This window comes from Colletotrichum navitas (genome assembly GCF_030913465.1).
Source record: "Colletotrichum navitas strain CBS 125086 chromosome Unknown LY79scaffold_1, whole genome shotgun sequence".
Classification (NCBI taxonomy): Eukaryota; Fungi; Ascomycota; class Sordariomycetes; order Glomerellales; family Glomerellaceae; genus Colletotrichum; species Colletotrichum navitas.
In genome coordinates, this window is record NW_026850547.1 from 1,184,564 (window position 1) to 1,202,581 (window position 18,018).

General features: G+C 54.3%; 10 protein-coding genes across 10 annotated transcripts; 6 read left to right on the forward strand and 4 right to left on the reverse strand.

Annotated features, from left to right (window-relative positions):
• Nucleotides 1–11: 11 nt before the first annotated feature.
• LY79DRAFT_533163 (uncharacterized protein) lies at nt 12–1,108 on the reverse strand. Its single transcript, XM_060556346.1, has 3 exons — nt 792–1,108; nt 524–704; nt 12–377 (listed from the first exon to the last, which is right to left on the reverse strand). Exons 1-3 carry the CDS (start codon nt 914–916, stop codon nt 18–20), a joined length of 666 nt encoding a protein of 221 aa, XP_060420789.1. The 5' UTR covers nt 917–1,108; the 3' UTR covers nt 12–17.
• A 501-nt stretch (nt 1,109–1,609) lies between these two features.
• LY79DRAFT_503656 (FMN-dependent dehydrogenase) lies at nt 1,610–2,911 on the forward strand (the record flags this gene model as incomplete). Its single annotated transcript, XM_060553422.1, has 3 exons — nt 1,610–1,639; nt 1,697–1,910; nt 1,974–2,911. 3 exons carry the CDS (start codon nt 1,610–1,612, stop codon nt 2,909–2,911), a joined length of 1,182 nt encoding a protein of 393 aa, XP_060420790.1.
• A 969-nt stretch (nt 2,912–3,880) lies between these two features.
• LY79DRAFT_13404 (ferritin-like domain-containing protein) lies at nt 3,881–5,362 on the forward strand. Its single transcript, XM_060550887.1, has 3 exons — nt 3,881–4,243; nt 4,360–4,884; nt 4,961–5,362. Exons 1-3 carry the CDS (start codon nt 3,983–3,985, stop codon nt 5,084–5,086), a joined length of 912 nt encoding a protein of 303 aa, XP_060420791.1. The 5' UTR covers nt 3,881–3,982; the 3' UTR covers nt 5,087–5,362.
• An 840-nt stretch (nt 5,363–6,202) lies between these two features.
• LY79DRAFT_13607 (C6 zinc finger domain-containing protein) lies at nt 6,203–7,462 on the reverse strand. Its single transcript, XM_060550903.1, has 3 exons — nt 7,332–7,462; nt 6,345–7,280; nt 6,203–6,293 (listed from the first exon to the last, which is right to left on the reverse strand). Exons 1-3 carry the CDS (start codon nt 7,378–7,380, stop codon nt 6,286–6,288), a joined length of 993 nt encoding a protein of 330 aa, XP_060420792.1. The 5' UTR covers nt 7,381–7,462; the 3' UTR covers nt 6,203–6,285.
• LY79DRAFT_13466 (uncharacterized protein) lies at nt 7,029–9,534 on the reverse strand. Its single transcript, XM_060550892.1, has 8 exons — nt 9,151–9,534; nt 9,029–9,082; nt 7,706–8,758; nt 7,630–7,657; nt 7,572–7,577; nt 7,490–7,503; nt 7,332–7,436; nt 7,029–7,280 (listed from the first exon to the last, which is right to left on the reverse strand). Exons 1-7 carry the CDS (start codon nt 9,210–9,212, stop codon nt 7,421–7,423), a joined length of 1,233 nt encoding a protein of 410 aa, XP_060420793.1. The 5' UTR covers nt 9,213–9,534; the 3' UTR covers nt 7,029–7,280; nt 7,332–7,420.
• On the forward strand, nt 9,321–10,115 carry LY79DRAFT_13619 (uncharacterized protein). The gene is made up of 2 exons (XM_060550906.1): nt 9,321–9,907; nt 10,014–10,115. Exon 1 carries the CDS (start codon nt 9,424–9,426, stop codon nt 9,874–9,876), a length of 453 nt encoding a protein of 150 aa, XP_060420794.1. The 5' UTR covers nt 9,321–9,423; the 3' UTR covers nt 9,877–9,907; nt 10,014–10,115.
• LY79DRAFT_13486 (cyclophilin type peptidyl-prolyl cis-trans isomerase/CLD) lies at nt 10,062–12,643 on the reverse strand. Its single transcript, XM_060550893.1, has 2 exons — nt 12,146–12,643; nt 10,062–11,950 (listed from the first exon to the last, which is right to left on the reverse strand). Exons 1-2 carry the CDS (start codon nt 12,360–12,362, stop codon nt 10,248–10,250), a joined length of 1,920 nt encoding a protein of 639 aa, XP_060420795.1. The 5' UTR covers nt 12,363–12,643; the 3' UTR covers nt 10,062–10,247.
• Nucleotides 12,644–13,068: 425 nt separating this feature from the next.
• On the forward strand, nt 13,069–13,687 carry LY79DRAFT_504041 (uncharacterized protein; the record flags this gene model as incomplete). Its single annotated transcript, XM_060553469.1, has 2 exons — nt 13,069–13,454; nt 13,513–13,687. Coding segments are annotated over 2 exons (561 nt in total), but the record flags the coding sequence as incomplete, so codon positions are not given.
• A 469-nt stretch (nt 13,688–14,156) lies between these two features.
• LY79DRAFT_533191 (3-deoxy-7-phosphoheptulonate synthase) lies at nt 14,157–16,182 on the forward strand. The gene is made up of 4 exons (XM_060556347.1): nt 14,157–14,420; nt 14,483–14,540; nt 14,598–15,500; nt 15,553–16,182. The coding sequence occupies exons 1-4, from the start codon at nt 14,415–14,417 to the stop codon at nt 15,711–15,713; spliced, it is 1,128 nt and encodes a 375-aa protein (XP_060420797.1). The 5' UTR covers nt 14,157–14,414; the 3' UTR covers nt 15,714–16,182.
• A 188-nt stretch (nt 16,183–16,370) lies between these two features.
• Nucleotides 16,371–17,961, forward strand: LY79DRAFT_533195 (cytochrome C1 family protein). The gene is made up of 4 exons (XM_060556348.1): nt 16,371–16,537; nt 16,677–16,834; nt 16,971–17,033; nt 17,099–17,961. The coding sequence occupies exons 1-4, from the start codon at nt 16,472–16,474 to the stop codon at nt 17,769–17,771; spliced, it is 960 nt and encodes a 319-aa protein (XP_060420798.1). The 5' UTR covers nt 16,371–16,471; the 3' UTR covers nt 17,772–17,961.
• The last annotated feature ends 57 nt before the right edge of the window (nt 17,962–18,018 follow it).

Below are 18,018 nucleotides of genomic sequence, written 5' to 3' on the forward strand. Positions count from 1 at the left end.
CCCCCCCCCCCCCCCCGTCAGACCAGCTCGGCGTTCCCCGCGTCGACGACGGGCTTGGCGCTGGACCACCGCAGGATCAGGATATCCCCCGCCCGCCCCGGCAGGGAGCCGTCCGAGTCGGTCCCCTTGCCCTCGACGTCGACGTCGCGCAGCAGGCGGATGAAGACGGCGGTGTCGAGGTCCGGGCCGTCGATCATGCTGATGTTGCCGGCCGTGTCGTTGAGGTTCTGGAGCTGCGGCGGGAAGGAGGAGAGGAAAGAGGAGAGGTAGTGGTTGTGCAGGAGGGCCTGGTGGCGGGTCGCGTAGGCGAGCTCCGTCTCGGAGAGGCGCGCGCGGAGGGCGGCGGAGGAGAGGTAGTGGAGGGCGTGCTTGTCGATCTGTCGCGGCAGCAGGGATGTGTTAGCTGATTCCGTCGTCAACCTAGAAACCGAACGAGTATGCCCGGGGCGGAGGGAGGGGTGGCGAGGAATGAGAGAGGGAGAGAGAGGGGGGGGGGGGAGGGAGAGAGAGAGAGAGGCAGCACCTTTGCTATGCGGGCGCGGAGGTAGCTCCTGACGATGAACTTGAAGCGCTCGAGCTCGGTCTGAATCACGATGAGGGCGAAGTTGGTCTTGGGGTCCATGTCGCCCGTCATGTCCTCGACCTTTTCGATCTGGCGCTTGATGCGGTCGTTGACGCGCTCAAAGAGGCCGTCGGCGGGCCATCTGACGCGTCTCGTGTCAGCCAGTCAATTGATTTCTCTTTCACCCGCGCCCAGAGCGGAGGGGAAGAAAGGCAAGTGGTGCACACACTCTAGAAGCTCTGGCGCGGAGCGCTCCGCCACCCAGGCACGCGTCAAGGCCTGCAGGTCGCGTGTCTCGGAGGGGACGGAGTGCGAGACCGGGTCGACCTCGCGGAGGATGTCGTCGATGTCCATGGCGTGAGTATGGTGTGTGCGTGTTCCGATCGTAGACGGCGGGAAAGGGGGGGAGGGTGCTATAACATGGTGCGCGCGAGTGGAGGCAGGCAGCGAGGTGTTGTTGCGTTGGGCTCCGCGGTTGGCGGGTGGGCTCTTTTTCCTTTTTTTGCTTCCGGATCGCGGGATGGTGTTTTGCGGGTGGGAGAGATCGCGGGGTGGTTAATTGAACTCGGTAGCGGGGTTCCATGGTAGTTCGGGGTGGGGCCCTGAAGGGATGCTGTCCGAGCCCGCACAAACTCCAACAACGAGGCGTTGAGCTGTAAGGGGTAATGAGCTTGCTGGCATCTCATTCTTCCTACTGCGGGGTATTAGTTCGTTGGTAAGTTTCCGCCATTTGCGTCGATAATGCCTAGCTTACTAGTAAGGATGTGCTACCCCGACGAACTGGCCCCAAAAAGTCCGCTGCCGAGGCATCTAGCTGAGGGAATAAGCAGAACTTTGAGCAAAGTGTAATTTAAGGTGCCAGCTCCCTCCAAAATCCCTTCGTTCCTCATCCTCTTACCTCATCAATCTCCCAAATAACACTCTAGCTGACAGGCACTCACTCTGGCCTAAATCAATGCCCAGCGCAAGTTCTTTTTTTTACTCTTCTAGTATCTTACAGGGTCTTAATTGTATCGTCAGAATCTTTGCACATGTTGCCTCTTCACAATGACTGATTCCGGTGACGGCGATGGACGCGTTCCCTACTCATCATACACCGTCAGCATCTACCAAAATGGCATCATATCGGGTCAGTTACCCATCGTGACGACGAACCCGAATGGCTTAGAGGCTCAGGCCAAGAAGGCAATGGACCCCAAGCCCTTTGGCTATGTCTTCGGTGGAGCCGGGGAGCTGTCTACGATGGACGCCAACCGCCTGGCCTTCCGCCAGTGGAAGATCGTGCCCCGCTTCCTGAGACCCAACAATCCTCGGGACCTGAGCACTGAGCTGTTTGGCGTGACTTATGGTGAGCTTGAATGCTCGCAAATTGCCCAGGGACACATGTTCTGAGACACTCACTCTACTTCAGAGACGCCTGTCTTGATGGCCCCCATCGGGGTCCAGGGCATCTTCCACGCAGACAAGGAAACGGGTCTGGCGGCGGCCTGCGCGGAGCTCAAGGTCCCGTACACGCTCAGCACGGCCGCGACCTCGACCATCGAAGAGGTCGCCGAGGTCTGCGGCGACCACCACCGCTGGTTCCAGCTGTACTGGCCGATGGACGACGAGATCACGGCCTCGATCCTCCGCCGCGCCAAGGCTAACGGCTACAAGGTCCTCGTCGTGACTCTCGACACCGTCACCCTGGCCTGGCGGCCCACCGACCTCGACAATGCATACCTGCCCCAGATCGCAGGCACGGGCAACTCGGTCGCCTTCAGCGACCCTGTCTTCCGCAGGAAGTTCGCCGAGCAAAACGATGGCGACGCTGTCGAGGACAACGTCATCGGCGCCTCCCGGTACTGGCTTAGCGAGGCCTTCCCCGGCGAGCACCATGGGTGGAAGGACCTGGCCCTGCTGAGGAAGCATTGGGACGGCCCCATCGTTCTCAAGGGTGTGCTGAGCGCCGAAGACGCCAAGCTTGCTGTTGAGCACGGCATGTCGGGCGTTATCGTCAGCAACCACGGCGGCCGGCAGCTCGACGGCGGCGTGGCCTCGCTGGAGATGCTCCCGGAGATCGTCGAAGCCGTTGGAGACAAAATCACCGTCATGTTCGACTCCGGGATCCGGACGGGGGCTGACATCGTCAAGGCCCTGGCCCTGGGGGCCAGGGCCGTCTTTGTTGGACGCCCCGCCATCTACGGTCTGGGTATCGCGGGAAAGGAGGGCGCAAAAGCTGTGATTGCCGGGTTGCTCGCCGATCTTGATCTGACCATGGGGTTAGCTGGATTCAAAAAGATCTCCGACCTCACACCATCCATTCTGCGACAGGTTCGGTACGGCGGAGATGTCAAGGCCAATCTGTGATGGCCGAATTGCCGCTGTATTGGGGGCCTAGCAGCTTGGCAGGCCGTTTTCCGTAGCAACATTCTCTAGTCTGCATCTTCTTGATCACTAAAACCTGGGTGGGAATTCAGGGCCCCATTCACCGTCAAAATCTTGTGTATTTTGTTAGAAGTGATGTGATGGCTAGCCAATACCCCTGCCTTGATTTCTACCCAGGTCTCAGTGATTAAGGAGACCAGCCCCACAAGCTTGTAGAGGTTAATCACATTAAACGTGAACCTTTGGCATAAACTTGGTGGGAAGGGGGACATTCTCTCTCCCGTAGGCTAAGGAGCCCCGAATGCTCATCTTCCGACAAGGCTGGGCTTGGGAAGGAAGAGAGCCTCTGGGCTAACGGTCGGGTCCTGTAGTATGCCTTGAGCCGAGACACCCCAGATCGCAGTGCGGATCTCAAGTCAAAAACATTTTACTGCATTCTGCTACCCATCCCTGAGCGGACGGAGGAATTCTCCCGCCCCCTTTGCGATGATATCCCTCCACGCGCCAGCAGGACTTGCAACTATGAACTTCCATCAACACTAAGATGCCTCTTGCAGAGAACAAGCTAGCCTAGGCGTTGAGTCTTACTGTCCGCTTCCACAGTCACGATGCGGTTCCAACCGACCCATTCGCCCATGAGACTATCATCACTGCTTCTCGGGAATGTGAACCACTCTCCCATATGGCTATTCTGCCAGGATGTGTTCGCCCTGGTTGCCCCCTCGATGGCTCCATGGAACGGGCCTCGCCCGTGGAAGCGGGGGTGGCAGAGACAGCAGTGAGCAGGAGATCAGCCGAATCAAGCTGTCTTTGAATAATCTCATTGCAAAGTCTCTTCGAAGGCGTCATGTTTGTTGACGATGCTCACGATTCCAGGTATATATAAAACAGCGTAGTGCCGGGGGGCTCGGGTGAAGGGAAAAGTTGTAGACACAGCATCCACTCACTCACCCCCAGTCCCTCGTTACCAAACAATTCAATTGTTTTCGCAGTTTCTTTTCACTTTTGACATAGTTTACTTCTCTTCTCATATCCTGATACTTGATAGTTGAAATGCGCACCTCGTCGCTCATTCTGGCGGCGGCCTCCGCCGTCTCTGTGTTTGGCGCCCCCCTGGAGAAGAAGGACAACTATGACCCCCTTCCCGGAGGTGACTCCACGATCCTGAACTACGCACTCACTCTGGAGTACCTAGAGAGGGCCTTCTACGGCCTGGGGCTCCAGCGGTTCTCCGAGGCCGACTTCTGCGAGTACGCGGGCGAAGTTGGCCAGAGCTTCTACAATAACCTGCAGACCATCTACGAGGACGAGAAGGTCGGTTTTGAAACCACTTTGCCGTAGATCGACGCTGCTTCTCTAGAGACTTTCAGAGAGACTGTCTCTCGGCACATCCTCAGAGGAACATTGCCCCCGCTAACACGCAACCACAGACGCACGTCGACTTCCTCAAGACGGCCCTCGGGGCCTCCGCCATCCCCGAGCCGTCCTTCAGCTTTCCCGTCCCCAACGTCGAGTCCTTCATCGGCCTCGCCGGTGTCCTTGAGGGTGTCGGCGTGTCCGCCTACCTTGGTGCCGCCGCCGTCATCGCCGACAAGGCCTACCTCACCGCTGCGGGTTCCATCCTGACCGTCGAGGCCCGCCACGTGTCCTACATCCGCGCTGCCCTCCGCCAAAACCCCTTCCCCACCCCCTTCGACACCCCGCTCGACTTCAACCAGGTCTACTCTCTGGCCGCGCAGTTCATCGCCGGCTTCGCCCCCGGCACCCCAGCGCTGCCGTTCAAGGCCTTCCCCACGCTGACCGTCGATGCCATCAGAGGGTCGAAGGCCGTTGTCTTCGAGGGCGCCTACGGGGCTGCCGTCGAGGCCAAGACCGTTCCCCAGGGCGACGTCTATGCCGTTTTCTTCTCTGGCCTGGACACCTACTACAGCAAGGTCACCGTCAGCGGTGCCGATGTGAGTATTCCCCTTACGACCCTCCCCGGCGCAAACCTGTCGGCGCGATTTGTTGCAAGATGCTGACCTTCGATAGTACGTCGTCTTCATCCCGGCTGGCCCCAAGGGCCAGGTCTACGTCGTCCTCAGCACCGCCAACGGCAAGGACGCCAAGGTCTCTGACGAGAACACTGTCGCTGGCGTTGGAATCCTCGAGATCTAAAGGGGTTGGCTGGTGGACAGACCCATCGACCTGGCTTGGTAGGTCATGGCGGAGAGTCGCAGGTAGCGGTTCGGGGGCACTATACGAATACCTGATGAATTATTCTTATGATCTCTTTCGTCTTCCTTGTATTTATTGATGGTATAACCCCGTGTCTCAATGGTTTTTATAGTTAATTTAATTCTTGCTCGGTGGTGTGTTCTGTGCAAGTATGTATTCCGGTTCGTCAAAGGGAAGGAAAGGCCTTCCTCAAGTTGAGATCGGGGGAGTAAATGACATTACCTCCTGCTCATCAGACAAGTCATATATCAGAACAATATCTACTCGATATTTATTCCTCGTAGAATGAGTTTATGTTCTCGTCAAAGAGTCTATCAAGATGCTCTGGCGTCTGATGAATGAAACAGCTGCACATGCAGGTAATGCTAACCATTGTATTGGTACCGATTTGATAGATATGTATCCTACAGGCAGAGTTGAAATAGAAGACTAATTCTTGTCCCTCGGACGGAGGGAGCTCAAATGATGCTGGCTAAAATGAAAACACATCTTCGGGTTTCCGAGTCCACAGCTAACTGCCGACAGCTCAGCAGAGCTTATGCGGCACAGTTATCTCGACGTCACATACACCCTCCGGAGTTCAAATGATAAACCAGAAGCTCTATGATTCAAACGGGTCGAGAAGAAATGGGGACCTCTCCGGCGGGAAAGGGCTATTGGCTATGACATTTATCTGGCACCTTGGGCCATTGGATCAGACAGACCATTAGTGTAAAGAATGTAATTTGCTGCTTACCAGCTTCGGAACGAGGAAACTATGCGAGCGAATGCTACACCAAACAGATGTCCTCTGGTCCCCCGCAAATACCCAATTAGCAGTTTGTGTATGCGTCACCCGGCGTCGATCATAGCTCATGAGTGCCATCAAAAATATGCGCCTGTATCATCATGTGTCCCGATGGTGCCCGTCCAGCAGAAGAAGAAAAAGAAGAAGAAGAAGAAGAAGAAGAATACCCCTAGAAATGCCACCTGAACGCCAGATCACCTAGAACAAGCCCAAGTGGCCCGCAAAACAGCTTACAGATAGCCGTCTATATTGCATGGCAACACATCTCTCTGCTCAGCCGATGAACTCCGTACACAGTAGGGGCTCCCATGCCTGTCCCGATGCCCACACATTCTCCATCATATTCTTCGCCTTATGCACCTAGACCCAAAACGTCAGCTTGAAAAGACAACAGTATACGGGGGACCACACGTGCCTGTGTCATTCCATTGGTCTCTACGCTCTTGAATCTCTCCAATATCTTGCTCCGCTGGTCTTCATGCAGGGCGTTGCACCCGGCCGTGAACATCGGGAACAAGAACCCCGTCTCGGCGGATCCTCCGGGTTGTATGGACTCCAGGCACACGATGATGCTTCGCACTGCCTCCTGAACGTCCGCATGCCCAGACGGCTTGCTAAGGATGCGCCTGTGCAGGTGAATGAGCCCGGCCCAGTGGAAGGCCTCGTTCATGAGGACCATCGCCTGTCTGTCCTTTGCCCCGACGCTCTGTATGTGCTTGCATGGAAGCGATGGTTCATTCATGCTATACAGTAGCTCCTGTTCGAGCAGCTTTGCCCGTTGAACGAACACGGGGCCCGGCGTCCAGGCGGACGGCGAAGGAGTGCTTGAGGTGAAGCGTTGCTCGTCGCAGCGGCGGGCCAGGTCGGCGATTTGCGCCAAGATCTGGACGCAGCTGGTAGTGAACCCCATGATGCAGTCAATCTCATACCGGTCATCGCTGGCGCCGTGCATCATGTACTCAAGCAGCCAGAACCTTGACGAATCCTCGTCGGGCGTTCCGCCGCTTAGACATCCCAGGACGTCCAAATATGCGAACCAGCTCCACAGGAAGGCACATACACGATCCTCTTCCAATCTATGCGCCGTCCTGCGTAGGTCGGCTAACCGCCTCCACATAAGGTCCCGGGCTAGGCTAAGGTGCCGCTGCCAAGGTATGTCGTAGCCGAACGCCGTGGGGGAGATGATCTCGAGCGACGCGAGCATGATGGCGGTCGCCAGGCTCGTGTTTGAAATGATTTGCTCCTTGTCGCTAAGGGCCTGTCGCAGGGCCGGAAAGATGTCCTGAACCCAGAGAGCGATTCTCATCTGCGGCTCTTTCTGACCCAGAAGCCTTGCTCGATGAGCAGCTGAGGCAGGCTGTTAGACAAGATGAACGGGACCAATGCAGACCGACTTGCCTGAATATGCCAGAAGCAAACTGAGTAGATGGTCGTTCCTGACTGCCATTTGTGGTAGAACGGTGCGGAAAGGGTTGGATTTGGGATCGTCATAGGGCACGAGAACTACTCTTGAATCAGCCGATTTTTCCGTATTGAGGCCATAAAATTCCACCTGCCTTTGGCTGTGTGACTAAGAAAATGGTGCTGTTTCTCAACGTTATTCCTTGATGGCTACATTGCTGCCACCACTTTACTTACGAAGTACTGCAAATATGTCAGCCGTTGTGTCGAGATGAACTGAGAGACCTTATCTTACCAGAAGATTCATGGAATTATCACGAAGCCTTTCGGTCGTCAGTGTCTATCGATATAAGCCAAAAAATGAGACTCACTTGGGCGGTAGAGGTTGGAGGTTGTGTGGTATCCGTATCGGAACAGGTTGGCTATAGTATCCGTCTCCCACAGAGGTGGCATGTGTTAGTTCAAAACGCCATGGCTCCTTGTTGTGCACACCAACGGGGAAGGCAGAATCATGTGGAACGTATGTAGTCATCTGAGAGATGGCTCTGAAGTCATCGTTGTGGTTAATATCAGTATCTTTGATGCCATGATCATACCCATAGAACACTGCTTCGTCTGCTTCATCTGCTCCGCCTTCAATAGTTTCTGAGCCAAGAGGCGTACCCGAAGACAGTGAGACGCTGGTACTACGACCATAAGGGGTTCTTGGTGAGCCTGATAGCAAGTAGTTCACCGATAGTCGACTGCTCCCTGGAGATACGGGTGATGGCAGGCTCAGTATAGGTGATCTTGTGTCATCTTCAGACCTAAGAACCAGCGATACCGGCGTTAATGGAGAGCCAACAGATGTGGAGCCTGTGCGGGAGCGGAGACGAGACACTGGAGGACTGGACCCCGTCAAGGATGCCGGCGAGGAAATATAGCTGTGCTGGCGCGGTCCCCCGGAGTCACTTGATTCAGCCAGCGACCTAGTTCTTTTGTGGGCTATCGGAAGTATCCCGGTGTCTTCCGGAACGGTCTGATGGAAAATCGGCATTGAGGTGAAGCTGTCAACGGTATGCTGAGCAGACATGGGAGATGGCGCGAGTGTCTGCGCCTGTCTCCGAGGTATCGCGTGTAAAGAATCGGGTTCTACCTTGTTGGGGTAATCTTCCAAGGCCCCAAGAGGTTCTAGCTTTCTTTTGCCAGGCTCGACACTCTGTGGAGCGGTTTGAGATCGTCTTATAGTGGGCTTGGGGCGGATTTGCGGAACAGAGTTACTTATGGGAAACGTATGACTGAAAGACGATGGTTGAAACTGTACGGGAGCTTTCGGCGACTGGGCAGTCTCTGTTGCTATTCCGAAAGAGAGTGATCTTTTTGTCCGACGACCCTCCCAGTTCAGACGCACACTATAATCGCATGTCTCCCCCGTCTTTTGACAACTGATGAGTGTTAGTCTGGATTTGTGCCGTATCCAACAGAGTGATCTGTCGAGAAAGGGTTCGGATTGGAGGGACATGGAGTGGGCATGACAATAAAGGATACCATGCAGGATAATTTTAATTACAGACTGTTATCGCCTGGGCGATGGACCATATAATGTATGTAACGAGACTATTAGGTAGCAAGGAACAAGTATGAGAAACACCGCCAAACCACCCTTTCAAGTTTTGAATTCGCAGTTCCGGAGAGCAGACAAAACTTTGACTTACTTTATACATGTCGGATGCTCCTCGCCACACTTCACCTTTCGTGCTTTACATGGCCTGCTGGCTGGTCAGTCACTGCTCCACAAAAACACCAAGGAACTCTGCACGCAGTGGCTGGCACTCACCAGCATCCATTTCGACTTCGGCGTTTTGGCTCTGGTGCTCCTGGCTTCTTTGGGCGTGGCATCCTGAGACCAAAGACGTCAGTCCCCGCGATGAGAAGAGGGACGAGCCGAACCGAGGCGCGCGGGGTCGAAGGTGAAATGGATGATTGGCTAGTTCATGTTACGCGAACTTGTAGCGGTTGTACAAAAGGAGGGCGTCTGCTTCTACACAATCTCCATTCGGAGAGGAGAGTTGAGAGGCTGTCTTCTCTATTTACGTTACCCGTGACGTGAATGAGATACAGACAGCGATCGGAAAGGGAAATAACGTCGTGCCAGTTTTGTAAACCGCGTCAAGACCGAGTTGAGTCCCGACCGACCACTCAAGTACGACGGCCATTGGCGGGTGGAATCAGGCCCGAATTGGGTTGCGGTGATGCAGGCCGATTACGGACGGTCAGCAGCCTAAAGGCGGTCTCTTGCATCCACGTGAGCAAAGGACAGCCTCACTCGGCAGTTGGATGGACTCAAGTGGCTCTGCGGCCGCATCGTGAAAGCCATTTGTTCATGTGCCATCTCGTCAGGCTTGCGGGGATGGTGCATGGCCGCATTTCTTTTTCTCACTGTAACCCCAGCGTAAGGGCGTACGGTCGCGTACCGAATCCATTTGATCTCATTTCATTTCATTTCGTTAGCCGCCCTGCTGGCAAGCCCGCTGCTTTGCCGATTAAACTATGTCGATGTTGAGGATCTTGATATCCTCCTCTGGCTTCTCCTTGTATGTCCGTGCGTTCTCGATTTTGTGGATAACGTCCAGTCCCTGAGTAGCACGCCCGAAAATAGTGTGCTTTCCGTCCAGCCACGGCTGCATTAACAACTGTCAGCTGCGTTCTGATTCGAGGGGATGTAGTAACTGAGACACAAATCCCCAGCCTGACCACTCCCTAGCCTCTCCGGTCCGTTTACGTGCTTGTAGATGGTAGAAGGAAAGGCATTGGGGGCAAGGCGAGGAAAGGACTAGATGGAACAATAGGGAGTGTGAAACAAAGGCAGAGCATAAGGGAGTGGGGGTTGGGGGGTTGCCGAGACACAGAACAATCTTCTTCCGCTCTGGTTGCCTAGGCTTTTTCGTTACTCGTGTAGGGGACGTTCGCACTCACCGTCTTTTCCGTGGTGATAAAGAACTGACTGCCATTGGTGTTTGGACCTGCATTAGCCATGCTGACTGTGTACGGCTTGTCGTGCTTCAAGCTACTAAACTCATCCGCGAATTCCTTGCCCCATATACTTTCGCCACCGGTGCCATCTCCAAGGGGATCTCCGCCCTGGATCATGAACTTGCGAATCACGCGGTGGAAGATTGTGTTGTTGTAGTAGCCTCTCTTCGAGTGAGTGACGAAATTCTCCACGGCCTTGGGAGCAGCATCGGGGAACAAGCGGAGGTGAATGTCGCCATAGGTCGTGTGGATGACTGCTCCGGTGCCAGTCTCGGCCCTTTTGGCTTCTGCAGCCTTCTTGTGACCCAGAATGGTGGGCTTCTCGTTTTGGACATCCCTCACCGATTTAGAGATATCCTCATCGTTAGTGAACATGTAAAACCGCTGCTTGTTCACTCCTGTCGCAATGAGAATGGGGTCCCTGGACTCGGACTCCTGGAGTAGAGGGTTGGCAGAAGCACCCATCTCGACCGTGGTGATGCCTTTCTTCTGTGGCTGACCTTGATAGATCGCCAGGTTGACCGCTCTAAAGTTCTCATCTTTGCCGTATACCTTGACAATCTGGTTAGTGTAGGTGTTGAGCACTTTGACGCCGACTATTGAGCCGTATATGATAAAGTTGCCAGACTCGTCAAAGATTACGTTTGCCTTGTTCTTGTATACTGCAGAGTCGATCTCCCGCTCGACGGCAAACCGGCGACCAAACTCGACGGTCTCCAATTTTTGGAGGGCCGATCCCACTTGTTGCATATCCTCGATAACTTGAAGCGACTCATCGTACGTTCGGTACAGTTTGCCTGATGCAAAGTCGAAGATTCGGATCTTTCTGTCTGGTTGGGAGAAGGTTGCAAATTGCTTCCCAGTGGGCGAGATGGTAATTGATGTTGGAACCGACTTGGCCTTTTTGAACTCAAACAAGCTTGTGGAGGCCTTGAACTCGAAGACATTGTCCGGCTTCTCGTAGTCACCACCCGGCCGCCAGTACTCCAACATACCCTTGTCGTCCGCGGACAGCACACAATCATACACGCCGTTGAAGACCATGATAGACACTGGGCTTCTATGCAACGACTTGATGGTGTGAATAGGGTCTTGTCTCTCGCCTCGCCCGTCAAAAATGTGAATGCTAGAACTGGAGTCCTCGGAAACAGCAAGCAAAGGAAGGGACGCCCCTCTGTTGTGAACCCAGCAAACACAGCGAGGCACGAAGTCCAGCTTGAGCATGGACAGGAGATCAAAGGTGATGACGTCGAAGATCTTGACAGTCTTGTCTGCACCAGCGGTTGCGAAGCTCCTTCCGTCTAGACTGACAGAGACGGATTTGATTTCGTCGATATGCGCCTTGAATTCCTTTACAAATTCGATTCCCTGAGCCACCTTTTTCCAGAACTTGACGACGCCATCGATGGAGGACGTGATGATGAAGTCCGTGAGTGGCGTGACGGTCACGAAGGCCAGCTGCTCCTTATGCATCAACGACTTTGAGTATCGGGTCGATTTGGGAAGGGCAGAAACGTATAATTTCTCGTAGGGAAGAACTCGACGCTTCTTCTTTGGGGCTTCTGAGGGAAGCTGGGGCCCCATGTCGTCGTCAGAAGAGCTGTCTATTGGGGTCGTTAGCATTTTCAATCCTTCCTTCTCTCCTCATATTTGTCGCTTTCGCCACCAACGCAGTGTGCTTCTTCCTGATGCCTTCTCATTGCCGCTCCGGGTGATTCAACGCAACAAATGACAGGGGACGAAGCGAAGCAAAGAGCAGGCGGCTCTTCGAGCCGTCTTCCAGTTCAAGCAGCACGCACCATCATCCTGAGTAGCGAAGTCCTCGTGGGACCTCTTATTCCCCTTGGCGTCCTCTTCGGCCATCGTTTTGGTGCAATAAAGCGCGGCAAGCGCAGAAGGTCGCAAGGAAATTGGTTTAAACCGGCGAACTTTGACGGCTTCGCGACTGTAAGGCTGAAATTTCCCGAGCTGGGAGCTCGCAAGGATGCTTTCATAAAAGCCAATCAAAACAGGCATTGAATAACCACTAGACAGCCTCGCTGCGAGACCCACTTGGTGGGCTTATCGTCTTATCTTAGCGTCCGCCAGCATATGCATGTTGATGATGATGGGTCTTCTTCCAGGTTTGGCTTGCCGGGGCTATCGGCGTGGAGCTTTGTGAGATCACAGCCAGGAACGTGAACCACGCTGGCAGGGACCCCATGAATGAAGTGACCTCATGACGATGACGAAGCCTTTTGATGCCGACGGACAGTAGCAAGTTGCCGCAGTCCCGTCAACCTAACAATGCATTAAACCTACTATACCTTGATTGGCTGCCGAGAGCGTACTCGGAATAAATGGAAAATAAGTGAGATTCGTGGTTCTATTCCCTGTCTAGGATAGTTCGTCTCCACGCAACCAAAAGGACAGTCTTACTCAGACATTGTCTCCCTGCGACATCCCTCAACAATTCATTTCCTTTCGAGCTACCGTCTCATCGCGAAAACTGCCATCCCATCCCTCTTCACAACAACTAACATTTGAACCACCACAACTTCGGACCAACAAAGCTCATCGTCAATTGGGAGCGTATCAAGATGGGAAAACACAGATTGCAGCGGTTGGAGTCGCCGTCTCGATCAGTCTCCTTGGCCTTGCACGCTGCCGGCATTCTCTCGTTCCTTGCGTCGTTCAACTTCCTCAATGGCCTCACTCATGATATTGCTATGGGCTTCGGGGGAACTACCAGCACCTCACCAACATTGGGTTGGCTTTGTCATTTGTGACCTTTGTCACGGCACTGTTAGCTGACATCACACTGAGTCCTTCGTTGTATTCTGTGAAGAACGCTCTGTCAACTACGGCGGCACCACTGGAAGTCCTCATCAGCATCCTATACTGGGGGATTCGGTCCATCGACAAGAGGCTGTTGATACCGGAGGGTTACGAGCTCCATTGGCTGCCAGACGTCGGTTTTCATCTGGTTCCAGCTGTCGTCCTAACTCTCGACCTCGTCCTGTTCAGCCCGCCATGGACAATCCGTGCGTACTCGGCCATGTCGATCAGCATGGCTTTTGCCTTCCTGTACTGGGGCTGGGTTGAGTTCTGCTACAGCAAAAACGGATGGTGAGTAGTGTCACGTTTGACAGGATGCGTTTTCAGTCCGCTGACAGACAGGTCGCAGGTACCCCTACCCTATCTTTGATCTCCTAAATACCGTGCAGCGAGTTGGGTTATTCACCTTCTCTGCGGCATTGATGACGGCCAGCACGAGTCTTCTGAAATGGGTATACGGACGGTTCAACGGCTACGAGCAGATGAAGGAGGAAGCTTACAAGCCCCTGAAGAAGACGCTGTAGTGTAGGTTTGCGGTGTCATATACGGATACGAGGCGGCTATTCATAATTGGTGGCGAGGTCTCAGCGATATCGGTGGTGTTGAGATGCAGAACTAATACAGTAGATTGGATGTGGCTAGACTTTTTCACTCCCCATTAGACTAGGAAAGGCGCCTCAAGAAGGAAAGTAGTTACCATGTTCTTTGATTCACCATCCCCGATAGGTTGAATGTGAGAGGTGTGAACTACCTACTGGTAAGGTAGTCATCCCAAGTTGATCGATCCAGCATTGACTGCAGCTTGCGCCTGCAAGCGCTCGGTCCTCGGGGCTTTAGAGGGTCTCCCACAGGCGGTGAGACCCAGTTTGTGGTGCCACTCCGGCCGGCTGAACAGGTCCACAGGGGACGTCACAGCTATAGTCAATGACAACGGTGCAGCAAGGATGCCCCTCGCGCTGGTGGCGGGCTGCACTAGATCAATTTTTTTTGGGCCGTCTTCGGCGGGGTACCTGCAGGGTGGCACTGGAAATGAGTCTTCGCCCATTCGACTGCTCATCTACCGGTAGTCATGTTCTCGGCCCTCGAAGCTGCCCTCTCCAACGCAGAAATCTAAAGAACAGAGAAGGGGTAGGTGGAAAAAAAGTGTAATTCAAACGAGAAAGGTTACTTGTCAATTGCCGAAGCGTTTCTTTCCCAGCCCAAGTCTCATTTTGAATCCACACTCAAATTGCGTTCTTCGTCATAGCCACCATGTCTGTAAGTTATCGCTCGCCTTCCAGCCTGCTGCTCGCACAAATCTGACTCACTCGTCACCGTAGAGCTTCTTCATCGAGAACAAGAACGTCGGCAACAAGGCCGAAAGCGAAGACTGGAGAAGTAAGGAATGGGGTTAGACATTTTCGCACATCGTTCGTGGGCTAATTGGTTCTCTAGTTCGCGGCTACAACCCTCTGACTTCTCCCGATCTCCTCCAACATGAAATCGCCCAAACTGCCAAATCGAAGCAGACCGTCCTCCAGGGGCGCGAGGAGGCTGTTGCCATTGTCAACGGAACCGACGAGAAGGAAAGACTCTTGGTCATTATTGGCCCTTGCTCGATCCACGACCCTAAGGCCGCCCTTGAGTACTGCGATTTGCTGCTCCAAGCCAAGGAGAAGCACAAGGATGAGCTACTCATTGTCATGCGCTCCTACTTGGAGAAGCCGCGTACAACAGTGGGATGGAAGGGCCTGATCAACGATCCGGATATCGACAACAGCTTCAAGATCAACAAGGGACTGCGCATGTCAAGACAGCTCTTCGTCGACCTGACAGACAAGGGTATGCCCATTGCCAGCGAGATGCTCGATACCATCTCGCCCCAGTTCCTCGCCGACTTGCTGTCCGTTGGCGCAGTCGGCGCAAGAACCACCGAGAGCCAGCTACACCGAGAGCTGGCCAGCGGTCTCAGTTTCCCTGTTGGTTTCAAGAACGGTACTGATGGCTCTCTCGGAGTCTCTATTGACGCTATCGGCGCTGTCAGACACCCTCACCACTTCCTTTCCGTGACCAAGCCGGGCGTCGTCGCCATTGTCGGCACCGTGGGCAACGAGGACTGCTTCACCATTCTGAGAGGCGGCACCCGGGGCACCAACTACGATGCCAAGAGCATTACGGAGGCCAAGGCCGCCTTGGAGAAGGCCGGTCTCCCCCAAAGACTCATGGTTGACTGCAGCCACGGCAACTCTCTGAAAAACCACAAGAACCAGCCCAAGGTTGCTGCTGATCTCGCTGGGCAGATTGCCGGTGGCGAGACTGGTATCATGGGTGTGATGATTGAGAGCAACATCAACGAGGGTGAGTACTGCCCGGACCGCTTCGTTCAGTGGCATAAGCTGACCATTAGCAGGCAACCAAAAGGTACCCAAGGAAGGCAAGGAGGGCCTGAAGTACGGTGTCAGCATCACGGATGCATGCATCCACTGGGACGACACTGTCACTGTTCTCGACCAGTTGGCCGACGCCGTCAAGCAGCGTCGCGAGGTCATTGGCAGAAACGGCCATGCTTAAGGAGTTTCTCACCATTTATCTTCGCGGGCTGGGTTTCAAGTTGTGGATGCATGGTAACCAACCGTCTGAGAGATAGGTGAGGATTTGTGTGTGCATATACCAGAGCGTGGTTGCAGGCAGTTATACAAGGCCTCAGAGCCTTATTGATGGCGAAAAGTTTTGTAGTTTGTCAGAATAAAATCCGATTGATACCCAGCCTCCGGATTACTTGGTTTCTCGTTGATGATGCAATGAGTCATGAGGATGGGATAAGCAGTTTCGACAGTGTTTTCCCCTCTAGTGGTTGCCTAGTCTTGGGATGGATTGCTTGTGGGCTTGAGCTAATGGAGTTAACATCATGAAGAGAACAAAACGTGTGTTCAATGTGGTGTCGTGATATGCATGTAGATCGCTGTAGTTACATCCGAGCCAGGCCAATCAAGCGGAGCATATTTCTTAGTCTGGGCGTGACGGAAAGCCACAGCTGTTGTTGTGGACAGTCGGTCGGAACTACTCCTACTGAACTGGCGGCGACCGGGCAACTACGGGTAAGAGGATGGAAGCGAAAAGCGGCCGGAACGGAAGATGTCATTGACCGTTCCCATTAGCCAATGAGAGGCAAGCCATACCTAAGGCACTCGAAAACTGCCTCAAGCGATTTTCTCCTGCCTCGACTACTGTACCTTAGAAACGACCTCCGCCACGAGAGGACCAACCACCAATTGCCCCATCATTTTGTTCGCGGCTGTCTCTGTAGCTGCGGATACGGTTCGCCCATCATGTTGGCAAGGTCCTGCTTGCGCTCGGCGCGCACATTCACAAATGGCGCCGTCACGATTTCCAAGGTACGCAGATGAGCTGATCACGATTCCAATCTCCCCGAGGCAATCCGACCTACAGCCATCAGACACGCCGGACTTGCCTCAATGGCCATTGGCGGACATCAATGAGACTGGAGTAGAAGACTAACGATAATTGACGCAGCGTGCGGCCTCTACTTCCAGCGGTGCTGGTGCCGAAGCTTCCCCGTCCCGACTGAACCTCGCCGCCATCACGTCGACGTCGCTCGCCCTGGGCTCCATGGCCTGGTACTACCACCTCTACGGACCCTCCGCGAACGCCGCGTCGCCTGCTGAGGAGGGGTGAGTCATAATTGTCCGAACACGGTTGCTGCGGGATGGTTATTCGAATGCCGGAATCCCTTGGATTGAGGCATAATCGCGAACGACGCCGAGCAGCCAACAACAAAAGAACATTCAGCTAAACTATCATTTCCAGTCTGCACCCTACCAACTACCCCTGGGTTCACGAGCAGTGGTTCAAGACCTTCGACCACCAGGCGTAAGGAAACACCCTTTTCTTTCTTTTGGCTCTTGCCCGGCATGACGCTTACACCCATTTTGCAGTCTCCGCCGTGGTTTCCAGGTCTACCGCGAGGTCTGCGCGTCTTGCCACTCCCTCAGCCGTGTCCCCTACCGAACTCTCGTCGGTACCATCTTGACTGTCGACGAGGCCAAGGCCTTGGCCGAGGAGAACGAGTACCCCGGCGAGCCCAACGAGCAGGGCGATATCGAGATGCGTCCCGGCAAGCTTTCCGACTACATGCCCGACCCCTACAAGAACGAGGAGGCTGCCCGCTTCGCCAACAATGGTGCCCTCCCTCCCGATTTGAGTTTGATCGTCAAGGCCCGCCACGGCGGATGCAACTACATCTTCAGCTTGTTGACCGGTTACCCTGAGGAGCCTCCCGCTGGCGCCGTCGTCGCCCCTGGCATGAACTTCAACCCCTACTTCCCCGGTACCGGCATCGCCATGGCCCGTGTTCTCTACGATGATCTCGTCGAGTATGAAGACGGCACCCCCGCCTCAACCTCTCAGATGGCCAAGGACGTTGTCGAGTTCCTCAACTGGGCCGCCGAGCCCGAGATGGATGACCGCAAGCGCATGGGTATGAAGGTGCTCGTCGTCTCGGCCTCTCTCTGGGCTCTCAGCGTCTGGGTCAAGAAGTACAAGTGGGCCTGGGTCAAGACGAGAAAGGTCGCCTACGACCCTCCCAAGGACACCAAGGTTCGCCACTAAATGATCATGGCAACAATTCAGTTGTCTCTGTGTATGTTATACTAGGCTCTCTAAAACAGCTCCTTTGTTGGTGGAGGCGGCAGAGACGAGATTCATCGTTGGGAGCAAACTGGGGAGCGATAGAGTGTAAATCAGATGGTCCTTTTTCAATACCTGACTCCTTGATAATGACAAGTCTTCTAAGTTGATCCACATGCTTGTTGGTCTTGTGAAAAGGAAAGTGATGGCACATTGCTAGCAAGCTATC

Bases quoted from the DNA above. Each gene is read 5' to 3' on its own strand.
- LY79DRAFT_13486 (XM_060550893.1), bottom strand. From the start codon at position 12,362: ATGCCTGTTTTGATTGGCTTTTATGAAAGCATCCTTGCGAGCTCCCAG. The intron at 11,951-12,145 runs GTGCGTGCTGCT...CGACCCCAATAG, and splicing joins CTTCGCTACTCAGGATGATG to ACAGCTCTTCTGACGACGAC.
- LY79DRAFT_13607 (XM_060550903.1), bottom strand. From the start codon at position 7,380: ATGGCAGTCAGGAACGACCATCTACTCAGTTTGCTTCTGGCATATTCA. The intron at 7,281-7,331 runs GCAAGTCGGTCT...AGCCTGCCTCAG, and splicing joins TTTGCTTCTGGCATATTCAG to CTGCTCATCGAGCAAGGCTT.
- LY79DRAFT_533191 (XM_060556347.1), top strand. The intron at 14,541-14,597 runs GTAAGGAATGGG...TTGGTTCTCTAG, and splicing joins CGAAAGCGAAGACTGGAGAA to TTCGCGGCTACAACCCTCTG. The intron at 15,501-15,552 runs GTGAGTACTGCC...GACCATTAGCAG, and splicing joins TGAGAGCAACATCAACGAGG to GCAACCAAAAGGTACCCAAG.
- LY79DRAFT_533195 (XM_060556348.1), top strand. From the start codon at position 16,472: ATGTTGGCAAGGTCCTGCTTGCGCTCGGCGCGCACATTCACAAATGGC. The intron at 16,538-16,676 runs GTACGCAGATGA...TAATTGACGCAG, and splicing joins GCGCCGTCACGATTTCCAAG to CGTGCGGCCTCTACTTCCAG. The intron at 16,835-16,970 runs GTGAGTCATAAT...TATCATTTCCAG, and splicing joins GCGTCGCCTGCTGAGGAGGG to TCTGCACCCTACCAACTACC.
- LY79DRAFT_13619 (XM_060550906.1), top strand. From the start codon at position 9,424: ATGAGATACAGACAGCGATCGGAAAGGGAAATAACGTCGTGCCAGTTT.
- LY79DRAFT_13466 (XM_060550892.1), bottom strand. From the start codon at position 9,212: ATGCCACGCCCAAAGAAGCCAGGAGCACCAGAGCCAAAACGCCGAAGT. The intron at 9,083-9,150 runs GTGAGTGCCAGC...ACCAGCCAGCAG, and splicing joins CGAAGTCGAAATGGATGCTG to GCCATGTAAAGCACGAAAGG. The intron at 7,658-7,705 runs GTGAGTCTCATT...GACGACCGAAAG, and splicing joins CTCCAACCTCTACCGCCCAA to GCTTCGTGATAATTCCATGA.
- LY79DRAFT_533163 (XM_060556346.1), bottom strand. From the start codon at position 916: ATGGACATCGACGACATCCTCCGCGAGGTCGACCCGGTCTCGCACTCC. The intron at 705-791 runs GTGTGTGCACCA...GAGACGCGTCAG, and splicing joins TCCGCGCCAGAGCTTCTAGA to ATGGCCCGCCGACGGCCTCT. The intron at 378-523 runs GTGCTGCCTCTC...CTGCCGCGACAG, and splicing joins TCCGCGCCCGCATAGCAAAG to ATCGACAAGCACGCCCTCCA.
- LY79DRAFT_13404 (XM_060550887.1), top strand. From the start codon at position 3,983: ATGCGCACCTCGTCGCTCATTCTGGCGGCGGCCTCCGCCGTCTCTGTG. The intron at 4,244-4,359 runs GTCGGTTTTGAA...ACGCAACCACAG, and splicing joins CCATCTACGAGGACGAGAAG to ACGCACGTCGACTTCCTCAA. The intron at 4,885-4,960 runs GTGAGTATTCCC...GACCTTCGATAG, and splicing joins TCACCGTCAGCGGTGCCGAT to TACGTCGTCTTCATCCCGGC.